The sequence below is a fragment of the Heterodontus francisci genome, chromosome 5 (assembly GCF_036365525.1).
Source record: "Heterodontus francisci isolate sHetFra1 chromosome 5, sHetFra1.hap1, whole genome shotgun sequence".
In the NCBI taxonomy this organism is placed as follows: Eukaryota; Metazoa; Chordata; class Chondrichthyes; order Heterodontiformes; family Heterodontidae; genus Heterodontus; species Heterodontus francisci.
Genome location: NC_090375.1, coordinates 66,392,169 through 66,404,899, shown reverse-complemented (window position 1 = coordinate 66,404,899; position 12,731 = coordinate 66,392,169). Strand labels below are relative to the sequence as shown.

General features: G+C 43.0%; 1 protein-coding gene across 3 annotated transcripts in view; it reads left to right on the top strand.

The window, feature by feature from the left end:
- Positions 1-12,731, top strand: part of ints8 (integrator complex subunit 8) — a 145,964-nt gene that overhangs the window by 35,866 nt on the left and 97,367 nt on the right. For all 3 annotated transcript variants that reach the window (XM_068031562.1, XM_068031563.1, XM_068031561.1), the window contains exons 8-10: positions 2,167-2,274; positions 6,628-6,783; positions 11,799-11,899. In XM_068031562.1, coding sequence (XP_067887663.1) covers positions 2,167-2,274; positions 6,628-6,783; positions 11,799-11,899 — 365 coding nt within the window. The remainder of the gene's footprint in view (positions 1-2,166; positions 2,275-6,627; positions 6,784-11,798; positions 11,900-12,731) is intronic.

Sequence of the window (12,731 nt, the reverse complement as noted above, 5' to 3'; positions counted from 1 at the left end):
GTCTGGTGACATTACAACTACGCCACTGCCTCCCCAAGTAATTTCCTGCATATAGGCTGTGCCAGTAGTTCCAATTTTGTTTTGTTTGAGAAGTGGGAGCTATATTTGCATGGTTAAAATAATAAGTATAAAAACAGAGAATTTCCTGTTAACCAAATTTAGTTCTGGATTAAACTTGCAGTGGTTAGCACCGCAGCCTCACCGCTCCAGCGACCCGGGTTCAATTCTGGGTACTGCCTGTGTGGAGTTTGCAAGTTCTCCCTGTGTCTGCGTAGGTTTCCTCCGGGTGCTCCGGTTTCCTCCCACATGCCAAAAAAAAAAACTTGCAGGTTGATAGGTAAATTGCCATTATAAATTGCCCCTAGTATAAGTAGGTGGTAGGGAAATATAGGGACAGGTGGGGATGTGGTAGGAATATGGAATTAGTTTAGGATTAGTATAAATGAGTGGTTGATGGTCGGCACAGACTCAGTGGGCCGAAGGGCCTGTTTCAGTGCTGTATCTCTAACTAACTAACTATTGGCAGTAATCATTCTGCTGCATAAGCATCATCCTGCATTGAGAACGCAAAGTGATGTGACAGGTTATCTGCATTGAGAACTGCTATTGAATTAAATAAAGTTTGGAGTATTTTAATGGAACACTCTTAATCTGCATTTTCCCTATGACAGATGTTAAGCTAACTGCCCTGTAGCTTCATGCTTTCTGTCTCACGTTTTGAATAAAGGAGTTACACTGGCTATTTTCCAACCTAATGGAACCTTCCCTGAATCTAGGGAATTTTGGAAAATTAAAACCAATGCATCAGCTATCTCACTAACCACTTCTTTTAAGACCCTCGGATGAAGTCCATCAGGACCCAGGGACTTGTCAGCCCACAGCTCCAACAATTTGTTCAGTACCACTTCCCTGGTGATTGTAATTTTCTTGAGTTCCTCCCTCCCTTCCTTTTCCTGATTTATAGCTATTTCTGGGATGTTACTTGATCCTCTATAGTGAAGACCGATGCAAAATACCTGTTCAATTCATCTGCCATCTCCCTATTTTCCATTATTAATTCCCCAAACTCACTTCTATAGGACCATGGTACTATAAGTATGGTCTAACCAAGGTTTTGTACAAATCTAACATAATTTCTCTGCTTTTCAATTCAGTCCCTTTAGAAATTAACCCCAGTGCTTAGTTTGCTATTTTTTTAATGGCCTTATTAACCTCCGTCACTACTTTTAGTTATTTGTGTATCTGTCCCCCCAGATCCCTTTGCTCCTCTACCCCATTCAGACACTTACTTTCTAAGGAGTATATGGCCGCCTTATTCTTGCCTCCAAAATGTATGACCTCACACTTGCCTATAATGTCCTGGCCCTCTTTCTCATGGACTGCACTGCATGAACCAAACAATTCCCATTCCAACCTCAACGTCAATCCAGTCTCCCACTACATAGCCACATACTTCAATGCATATTTCCTGTACAGTCCAGCAATAAACAAGAACCATGTTCCTATCACTTCCATACACATTTCTATCTACGCTACCATAATAATTCTTGTTGCACTTGTTATGCAGTGGGCAGCCAGAATTGCTGCTTTCAAAAGGAGAAGCAAAAGCTGTACTAAAAATTTGTTTTGGTGTTTAAAGTTTGCTTAAGTATAGAATTGACTTGAGATATGTGGGACCTAAAGGAAGTTCAGTTTTCTAATTAAACATTTGCAAGTGTACTTCATGGTAACTTGAACTAGATGACCAATTGCAACTCAATCCAGTTACAATTTTTAACCAATTTGTATTCCAGTGAAGAAACCATAAATGCGATATGTATTGTTGCACATACTTCCTTACTGCAATCATCACCATGGACCTCTGATCAAATTAATACTCTGGCTAGTAGATGAACAACCAATGGACAAGAGTCCTCCATACACATCAAAAATACTTATTTTGGATACGTTATAATGTACTAGCTGGGAAAGGCTTAACTATAATGGCTTCTTGTAACATTTGTAACTTGGCCGATGTGATGTCTGATGAATTCTGAGATTGTTTTTAAAAACAATGTCATTTACCCATGTGTTTCCACAAATGTCTTTGAAAATGCTTATACTAATATTTCATTACACTGAAAACCTGTATGTTTTTAAACTTGCCACTAATTAATTTGATTGTAGGTTTGTTATGATCTGGGCACAGTATTCTTCAGTCAAGGCTCTTCAACTCCCACAGTCTATGAAAAAGCAAAGGAGCATTTATTCAAAACCAGTCAATTGCTCTCAAAGGTACTCTGCAAAATATCTCTCTAATAAGTATAACTGTATAGCTGCTACTTCCTGCAGTAAGTTATTCATGGCTATGAGATGTAAATTAGGTGTTGGCCGGCTGTTTGATTGTGGAAGACCATCAGAGCTAAGTCTAATCATATTCTCTCCTGATATCCAGCATTTCCATAGGGACAGGAACCCTTAGCTGAGATAAGCTCATGCAGCACAGACCAGGAATTAAACCTGGGATCTTCCTGCATTATATTGCTGAGCCATTCGCTGCCTTATTCAACTGAACTATTGAAAGACTGGCATTTTTTTTTAACTGCATTCTTAGAGTCAGCAGCGGGGTAGTGGCACTCACTGCTGACTTTGAAGAAAGCTGCTCATGAAGATCTAGCAATCTCTGTGTTGCCGATTTTGCCTCTCCTGATAATTTGTTTCTGGCGCCAAGTCAATGGGATCTCGGTGTCCAGCAGCAGTGATGGCATCAAGCAGGGTAAGCAGCAAATCACATTGAAGCATTCTCACAGTCAGCAACCAGGAAGTAAAAACCACTGAATCCTTTCATTTTTAATTTTAAATCTTTACAGATAGTGAAATAAATGATTGGGGTATACGCATGGAATTGAGGTACAAGATAAAACATCATGAACTTTTTAAAAAAAAAACAATTATTTGCTAAATAAGTTTCATTTCTTAGAATGAAGATTTTTGATGTTCAACAAATATAAAATTATTCAGAGACCAGTAAGGCTGTTTAGCAGTAATTATGAAACATTGTTAAAATCCCAGTTTTTAAAAATTCTTTCATGCGATGTGGGCATCATTGGCAAGGCCAGCATCTGTTGCCTATCCCTAAATTGCCCTTGTGGTGAGCCGTCTGCTTGAACTGCTGCAGTCCATTGGGTGTGGGTACTCCTGCAGTGATGTTAGGAAGGGAGTTCAAATATTTTGATACAGCGACAGTGAAGGATCGGCGAGATAGTTCCAAGTCAGGATGGTGTGTGGGGCTTGGACGGGAGCTTGCAGCTGGTGATGTTCCCATGCGTCTGCTGCCCTTGTTCTTCTAGGTGGTAGAGGTTGCGTGTTTGAAAGGTGCTGTCGAAGGAGCCTTTGGTGAGTCTTGTAGATGGTACACACTGCTGTCACTGTGCATCGGTGGTGGAGGGAGTGAATGTTTAAGTTGGTGGATGGGATGCTGATCAAGCAGTCTGCTTTTTCCTGGATATTGAGCTTCTTGACTTTTGGAGCTTCACTCATCCAGGCAAGTCAAGAGTATTCCATCACATGCCTGACTTGTGCCTTGTAGATGGCGAATAGGTTTTTGGGGAGTCAGGTGGTAAGTTACTCGCCTCAGAATGCCCAGTCTCTGACCTGCTCTTATAGCCTCAATTAAAGGCCAGCTCAAGTCTGCAAATGAAACCCAACCCAAGCCCGACAGAACCACATCCGACCCCGAGCCTGACCCGGCCCGAGTCCTTCCGTTTTTTCCCAAGCCTGGCCCGACCTGACCTGACCATCAGTTAACCTACCTTCCATTTTTCATTTTGTTGCTGATCTGCACAAGCTTAAAATAACTGTAACAAAACCATTTTTCTAGTCCAAAAATTACATTAACGGTGGAGGCACTTAACTGAGGTTGTGATAGTGTGTGTCCAACCTGGCCTGAGCCCGAATGCCAGACCCAGAAGTGCGACCCAACCGAACCCGACACATGTCGTCTGGTCCCGTCGGGTTCGGGTCGGGTAGCCGGCCTTTAGCCTCAATACTTGCGTGGCTTGTCCAGTTCAGTTTCTGGTCAATGGTAATGCCCAGGATGTTGATCGTGGGGGATTCAGCAATGGTAATGCCATTGAATGTAATGGGGAGATAGTCATTGTGTGGCATTTGTGTGGTGCGAAAGTTACTTGCCGCTTATCAGCCCAAGCTTGAATGTTGTCCAGATCTCGCTGCAAATGGATACAGACCGCTGCAGCAACTGAGGAGTTGCACATGGTACTGAACATTGTGCAGTGAACACCCCACTTCTGACCTGACCTTATGATGGAGGAAAGGTCATTATGAAGTAGCTGAAGAACATGAGGAACTCTTGCAGCAATGTCCTGGGACTGAGATGATTGACCTCCAACAACCACAACCATCTTCCTTTGTTAGTTCTGACTCCAACCAGTGTAGAATTTTCTGATCCCCATTAACTTCAATTTTTTCAAGGCTCCTTGATGTCACATTCTGTCAAATGCAGCCTTGATGTTAAGGGCAGTCACTCTCACCTCACATCCAGAATTCAGCTCTTTTGCCCATGTTTATAGCAAGGCTGTAATGAAGTCGGGAGCTGAGTGGCCCTGGCGGAACCCAAACTGAGCTGTGTAAGTGCCACTTGATAGTACTGTGGCGACATCACTTTGCTCATGATCGAGTGGAAGCTGATGGGATGGTAATTGGCTAGATTGGATTTGTCCTGCTTTTTGTGAACAGGACATATCTGGGCAATTTTCCACATTGCCCAGTAGATGCCAGAGTTGTAGCTGCACTGGAACAGCTTGGCTAGGGGTGTGGCACATTCTGGAGCACAAGTCTTAAGTACTATTGCTGGAATGTTGTCAGGGCCCATAGCCTTTACTGTTTCCAATGCCTAGGTCACTGCCTGGTGGTCCGTCCAACTTTATTCCTTTTTGACTTTTCTGCAGCAGTTTGAGACAACTGAGTGGCTTGCTAGGTCATTTCAGAGGGCAGTTAAGAGTCAACCACATTGCTGTGGGTCTGGAGTCACATTTTGGCCAGACCTGGTAAGGACATTAGTGAACCAGATGGGTTTTTACGACAATCAGTAGTTTTATGGCACCATTACTGATCACTTCCAGATTTTTTATTAATCAATTGAGTTAATTGAGTTTAAATTCTATTGGCTGCCGTGGTGGGATTTGAAGCCGTGTTCCCAGGGCATTAGACTGGGCCTCTGGATTTCTAGTCCTGTGTGATTACCACTACGCCACTGTCTCCCCATCATTCAACAAGTTGTGACATTTTCAAGGGTTTTTACAATGAGACTTTGAGTGGAAGTTCTCAGCAGATTAATGATTTCCATTTTTTTAAAAATTCATTGGCCCGATGTAAGCGTTGCTGGCAACGCCAGCGGCACAGTGGCGCAGTGGTTAGCACCGCAGCCTCACAGCTCCAGCGACCCAGGTTCAATTCTGGGTACTGCCTGTGTGGAGTTTGCAAGTTCTCCCTGTGTCTGCGTGGGTTTGCTCCGGTTTCCTCCCACATGCCAAAGACTTGCAGCTTGATAGGTAAATTGGCCATTATAAATTGCCCCTAGTATAGGTAGGTGGTAGGGAAATATAGGGACAGGTGGGGATGTGGTAGGAATATGGAATTAGTGTAGGATTAGTATAAATGGGTGGTTGATGGTCGGCACAGACTCGGTGGGCCGAAGGGCCTGTTTCAGTGCTGTATCTCTAAACTAAACTAAACGCCAGCATTTATTGCCCATCCCTAATTGCCCTGAGAAGATAGTGCCAAGCCGCCACCTTGAATACAACTGAGTGGCTTACTAGGGCAGTTAAAGGTCAGCCACATTGCGGTAGGTCTGGAGTCATATACAGGCCAGAATGGGTAAGGTTGGCAGATTTCCTTCCCTAAAAGACCGTAGTGAACTAGATGGGTATTATGACAATCCAGTAGTTTCATGGTCTTCATTACTGAAACTAGCCTTTTATGCCATATTTAATTAATTGAATTTAAATTCCCCAACTGATTTACTAGTCCAGCAACATAACCATTATGCTCCCTTACCCTACAATTGATTGCTGTCTGGGGGGACCCTGAGCAGCCCATCCTCTGAAGGAGCAAAGAATCACTGATGGTCACGTCTAGATTTCCAGTTTAACTGCACATGTGCAGACTCTAGAAGTTGCTGTCACTTTCAGAGGAAGAATGATGGCAAATGCTGACAGGTTTGCCATCAATATTACTGCAAGATCTGGTCCATTTTATTTAAAAGAAATTATTTTCAAAACTGTTTTTGATGGAAGGCACTGTTAATTGTAGCACTCGGGTCTTGCCCTGTCAAGTAGGAAACCCAGGTGAATACTCTGATAACCTCTAGATCCTAAGCAATGAGTATGTGTCTGTTGGGTCATCTGCCAGTTAACAAAAAGAGGAACTAATCAATTAGGGAGCAGCATTGATTGTGCATGGGGGTGCTATTTGTAGATCAGACCTCCATGGAAGGGCTGCACAGACTTGATGGGAGAGAAACTTTGGAGGTTGAATTAAATCAAAACAAATTGCTACCTATAGAATTATCTGTTGTTTTAAATACTGTTTTGTTTGCCTTATCTCGCATGTTTTTTAAACTCTGTATAGATTGGACCTGACCCTGTTCACTGTCGAATTGATCAGAGGAGATTAGATGGTTACTGCCAGGCTTGTGCAGTGCTAACAACCCCATCTGATGTAAATGAATTACAGCTGACAACATATGGCCGAGTTCACCACTGCATTAAATCCAGTAACTATCAGGTATAGTACATTATACAATAAATGTTAAATTAAGCATTTCCCATGCCACTGCAACATGATTTCCTTTCTATAATAACACACCATAATGAAAATAACTTGTTCCCACACTGCTATAAAATTAATGCATTCATGTACTTTAATCCTCTTTGTGGGTCCCTATATGGAACTGAAGTAACTATCAAGGCAGCTGTTTCCATAAAGGGGAAAGTTATGGATTTGGCATGATAAGTTTGACTTTTGTCGAGATCCGGGGATATAATTGATAGCCCAGTTCCTGACTAACTGATTAAATGTCATTTTTGGGACTGAGATAACCCTATGGATACTTCTTCCACACTTTAGAGTTTTCAAGGTGGCAATCAGCCTCTTCATAAGAACTTTTTCATAACCAAATAGGGAGCACATTAAAGTGTTTACTGAACATTTTTAAATGAAAAGCAGAAAACCATTTAATTTTTCCAACAGAATCACCCCACTGGATAATAAATGGGATATAGTGTAAAATCTAGTTTTCTCCATTCATGAGGAATTGCGAAGATTATTTTATTTTTTCATCACTTGTGAATTATTAGGTATAATTGTGATATTGAGTGTTGTTTTGTTCTACATTGTTTGTTGCTTGTATACCCTATTTGTGTGACATGTAGTGTTTAGTTCCTCAAATTTTTCTCTGCAGTTATTGGAGATTATTTTGGATGAGTGGATAGACTGCTTCCCAACTTCATTGTACCCTTTTCTATACTGTTCAGTAATGACTAGGTGGTAGCACTGGTTCTCCACACTCACTAAGCGACATGGCCTGCCACTGACGTTTCTGTTTTGTTTATGTTGGGTCCTGTGTTTACTCACATCACTCACAACTTTCTCCCACAAACAGCAGTTGATGCTAGAACAGTTGTTAATTTTAAATCTGAGATCGATTTTTGTTAAGCAAAGATATTAAGGGATATGGACCAAAGGCAGGTATATGGAGTTAGGCTGCGGATCAGCCATGATCTCAATGAATGGCGGGACAGGCTCGAGGGGCTGAATGGCCTATTCCTGTTCCTATCTTCCTATGTTCCTATCGCTAGCACTAGCAATGCACTGAATTTAGTGCTCATCAGAGGTGTTAATGTTGAGAATTAGAACACTTACCCATCCAAACTCCTCCAGTGTTTGCATTAAGCACTCTCTTATTTGGTCTAGCATTATTGCTTGCAAAGTAAAGCTTTGTTCTGCACCAACGATGTACCCTAATTCATTATCAGAGAAGCATCTCCTGAATCATCATTCTGTGACATTTTTCTATTTCCAATGTCAGCCATCCGATGGTCTGTCTCCATGGGACTGCTAATTAGTGTCCTTTTAGGGCAGTTTTATTCTTGTGGCTCGTGCGTATTGGGCTGAGTTGAGACTGACCCAAATCATTTCATGTACTGGACTTTTATGCACTGTGAATCATTCGGTTTTTAAGTTTCTTCTTTTGGTTTTATTAATTTATATTTTTTCATTTTTCCTTTCCCTCCAAATCTTTGCAATTAGGTTTTTTCTCATGCTGCATTTATATTGCAGAACCACTTTAAAACAGTAAAATAAAAGCAAAATACTGCGGATGCTGGAAATCTGAAACAAAAACAAGAAATGCTGGATTCACTCAGCAGGTCTGGCAGCATCTGTGGAAAGAGAAGCAGAGTTAACGTTTCGGGTCAGTGACCCTTCTTCGGAACTGACAAATATTAGAAAAGTCACAGATTATAAACAAGTGAGGTGGGGGTTGGGCAAGAGATAACAAAGGAGAAGGTGCAGATTGGACCAGGCCACATAGCTGACCAAAAGGTCACGGAGCAAAGGCAAACAATATGTTAATGGTGTGTTGAAAGACAAAGCATTAGTACAGATTAGGTGTGAATATACTGAATATTGAACATCAGCAAGTGCAAACCTGAAGAAAAACAACCTGAAAAAAACAGTGGGTAAGCAAACTGAACAAACTAAGATGAAATGAAATAAATGCAAAAAAAGATTGTAAAAAATGTAAAAAGGAACGCAAAAAAAAGGAAGAAAAAATAACTAAAAATGAAAGTAAAGTGGGGGGCTGTCATGCTCTGAAATTATTGAACTCAATGTTCAGTCCGGCAGGCTGTAGTGTGCCTAATCGGTAGATGAGATGCTGTTCCTCGAGCTTGCGTTGATGTTCACTGGAACACTGCAGCAATCCCAGGACAGAGATGTGAGCATGAGAGCAGGGGGGAGTGTTAAAATGGCAAGCAACCGGAAGCTCAGGGTCCTGCTTGCGGACTGAGCGGAGATGTTCCGCAAAGCGGTCACCCAGTCTGCGCTTGGTCTCCCCAATGTAGAGGAGACCACACTGTGAGCAGCGAATACAGTATACTACATTGAAAGAAGTACAAGTAAATCGCTGCTTCACCTGAAAGGAGTTTTTGGGGCCTGGGATAGTGAGGAGAGAGGAGGTAAATGGGCAGGTATTACACCTCCTGCGATTGCAAGGGAAGGTGCCCTGGGACAGGGACGAGGTGGTGGGGGTAATGGAGGAGTGGACCAGGGTGTCGCGGAGGGAACGATCCCTTCGGAATGCTGACAGGGGAAGGGAGGGGAAGATGCGACTGGTAGTGGCATCACGCTGGAGGTGGTGAAAATGGCGGAGGATGATCCTTTGGATATGGAGGCTGGTGGGATGAAAAGTGAGGACAAGGGGAACCCTGTCACGGTTCTGGGAGGGAGGGGAAGGGGTGAGGGTAGAGGTGCGGGGAATGGGTCGGACACGGTTGAGGGTCCTGTCAACCACAGTGGGGGGAAATCCTCGGTTGAGGAAAAAGGAGGTCATATCAGAAGCACCGTCATGGAAGGTAGCATCATCAGAGCAGATGCGTCGGAGACGGAGAAACTGGGAGAATGGAATGGAGTCCTTACAGGAGGTAGGGTGTGAAGAAGTGTAGTCGAGGTAGCTGTGGGAGTCAGTGGGCTTATAATGGATATTGGTAGACAACCTATCCCCAGAGATGGAGACAGAGAAGTCGAGGAAGGGAAGTGTCAGAGATGAACCATGTAAAGGTGAGAGAAGGGTGGAAATTGGAAGCAAAGTTGATAAAGTTTTCTAGTTCGGGGCGGGAGCAGGAAACGGCACCGATACAGTCATCAATGTACCGGAAAAAGTTGGGGGAGGGGGCCTGAGTAGGACTGGAACAAAGAATGCTCGACATATCCCACAAAAAGACAGGCATAACTAGGACCCATGCGGGTACCCATAGCGACACCTTTTACTTGAAGGAAATGCATGGAGTTGAAGGAGAAGTTGTTCAATGTGAGAACAAGTTCAGCCAGGCGGAGGAGGGTGTTGGTGGATGGGGACTGGTTGGGCCTCTGTTCCAGGAAGAAGCGGAGAGCCCTCAAACCATCCTGGTGGGGGATGGAGGTGTAGAGCGATTGGACGTCCATAGTGAAGAGGAGGCGGTTGGGACCAGGAAACTGGAAATTGTCAAAACGACGTAGGGCGTCAGAAGAGTCACGGATGTAGGTGGGAAGAGACTGGACCAGCGGAGAAAAGATAGAGTCTAGATAGGAAGAAATAAGTTCAGTTGGGCAGGAGCAGGCTGACACAATGGGTCTGCCGGGACAGTCCCGTTTGTGGATTTTGGGAAGGAGGTAGAAGCGGGCTGTCCGGGATTGCGGGACTATGAGGTTGGAAGCTGTAGAGGGAAGTATTGATTGTAGGTCTTATTGCTCTTTTTCTGTAGGATGATTTCCATTGTTTTAAAGTTGCAAACAAGGCACAGCAAGTCTATCCATTGAGTAGCTGAGCCATACAGACTGTGAAAGCCCTAGTTTCAATCACTGGTCTCTACTGAGCTAGCTGATATTGGATGGAGCAATGGTAGAGAAGCTACAATCTGGGATTCTGTACCCCTGAGAGAGTGAATGGAAAATTATCTAGGATTCCTACTGATATTCATCATCCAGTAACCCCTATTGAAAGTGCGCATGTGTGGACTTTGGTGAAAACAGAATCAGGCTGAGCTGTGATAGCTCATGCAAGAAAGAAGGAAGAAGTTAGTTTAAGAGTAAACAGTTGCTAGGGTAGATAACTGTAAGCCACCAACAGCAAAACTACTCGTATGACCTGTATGGAGTAGGAGTGAGGGGCCACCAGCAGCCATAAAGTATGCTGCCTCCAGCTTTCGATTTATGTTGCTGTTGAAAGCACTGACTGCAACCACTTCTTTTGGTGTGCACTGCCTCCAGTAATATGGGTGTCATCCTGTGCGATCTGACTGACCCTAGAGCTGCTGCTTATGTGAAAGTGACAAGATAGATACGCTACTTTTTTTTGCCATGAACAACTTGATCCTTTCCATTTGACCCACGTACAATGTATACATGCCCCTATACAATATTGTATGCATTGTCAGACTGCAAAATGGACTGAGGGATAGAGTGAGGCTATGACAGTCAAGTTCGAAATGAACACTAATGTGACCCCATCCCCCACCCCCTCCCCCGCAACTCAAGATTGGTTGCCATGCATAATATGACCAGATTATGCAACTATAAAATGGAAGCTTAATGCAAAAAAGCACTCCATTGGATGCTGTAATTTATTTTAAAGCAGCTGTTGGCTCTGTCATATTTTCCCCATTAGCAATTAACAAACTATGTGACAAGAATATATATCATATGTATGTATGCATTGGGATATATGTCTGATGGCACAAATGAGCTAGGCTAGTTTTTCAAGGAAAAATGCTTGGAATTTTGGCGTTCGATCCCAGAATATCTCATGATAAAATTGGAGGCGTGCTGATTCAGCGACTGTCATTTTGTAATAAAAGCTGAATTTTATTGATTCAGTAATTGTGAATCAATCCTCCTGCTTTATAATTTTATTTTCTTTTTGCACTCCTGAACTTCACACCCATTAAACAATATGGGGAGATTACAGACTGTTTTGTGCATTATACAGATGAAATGTGCTGAACAGTGGTACATGCTGAATCATTCTTTTCTAACTTTTACAGGGATTGATTGAGATTTTTCTTGAAGACAACAGAACCTTAAGCTTGTTGTCCCACTTCAGACAGTCCGTCCTGAGAGAGCTTTACCAAATGGCTCAAAATGGGTAAGAAAGTTCGCAACTTCACCTGTGTGGTCTGTATTTAGGAAGGTTCCTAATCATAGAATTGTTACAACACAAAAAGGCCATTCAGCTGACTCGCTGCATGAACAACTTTGCTAGACCCACTCCCCCTGACTTTTTCCTGTAGCCTTGAAACTTTTTCTATTCAGATAATTATCCAATTCCCTGTTGAAAGCAATGATTGAATCTGCCTCCATCACACTCTCTAGCATTTGCTGCGTAAAGAAAAGTTTTTCCTCAAATCACTTTTGGTTCTTTTGCCATTCACATTAAATTGGTGTCCTCTGGTTCTCAATCCTTCCACCAATGGGGACAGTGTCTCCCTATCTACTCTGTCCAGACCCCTCATGATTTTGAACACCTCTATCAAATCTCCTCTTAATCTTCTCCTTAAGGAGAACAGTCCAGCTTCTCCACTGTCCAGTATAAGGGAGACAGGAATAGAAGGTAACACTGTTGGGTTTAGATGAGGGAAGGTGGGAAGAGACTTGTGTGGATCATAAATGCTGGCATGAGCTGGTTTGGCCAAATGACCTGCTTCTATGTCATGTATGCTATGTAATCCTATCCATGTAACTGAAGTTCCTCATCCCTGAAACCCTTCTTGTAAATCTTTTCTACACAGTGTAATGCCTTCACGTCCTTCCTAAAGTGTGGTGCCCAGAATTGGACACAATACTCCAGTTTTTTTTTAATATTCATTCATGGGATGTGGGCGTCGCTGGCCAAGCCAGCATTTATTGCCCATCCCTAATTGCCCTTGAGAAGGTGGTGGGAGCTGCCTTCTTGAACTGCTGCAGTCCATGCGAGGTAG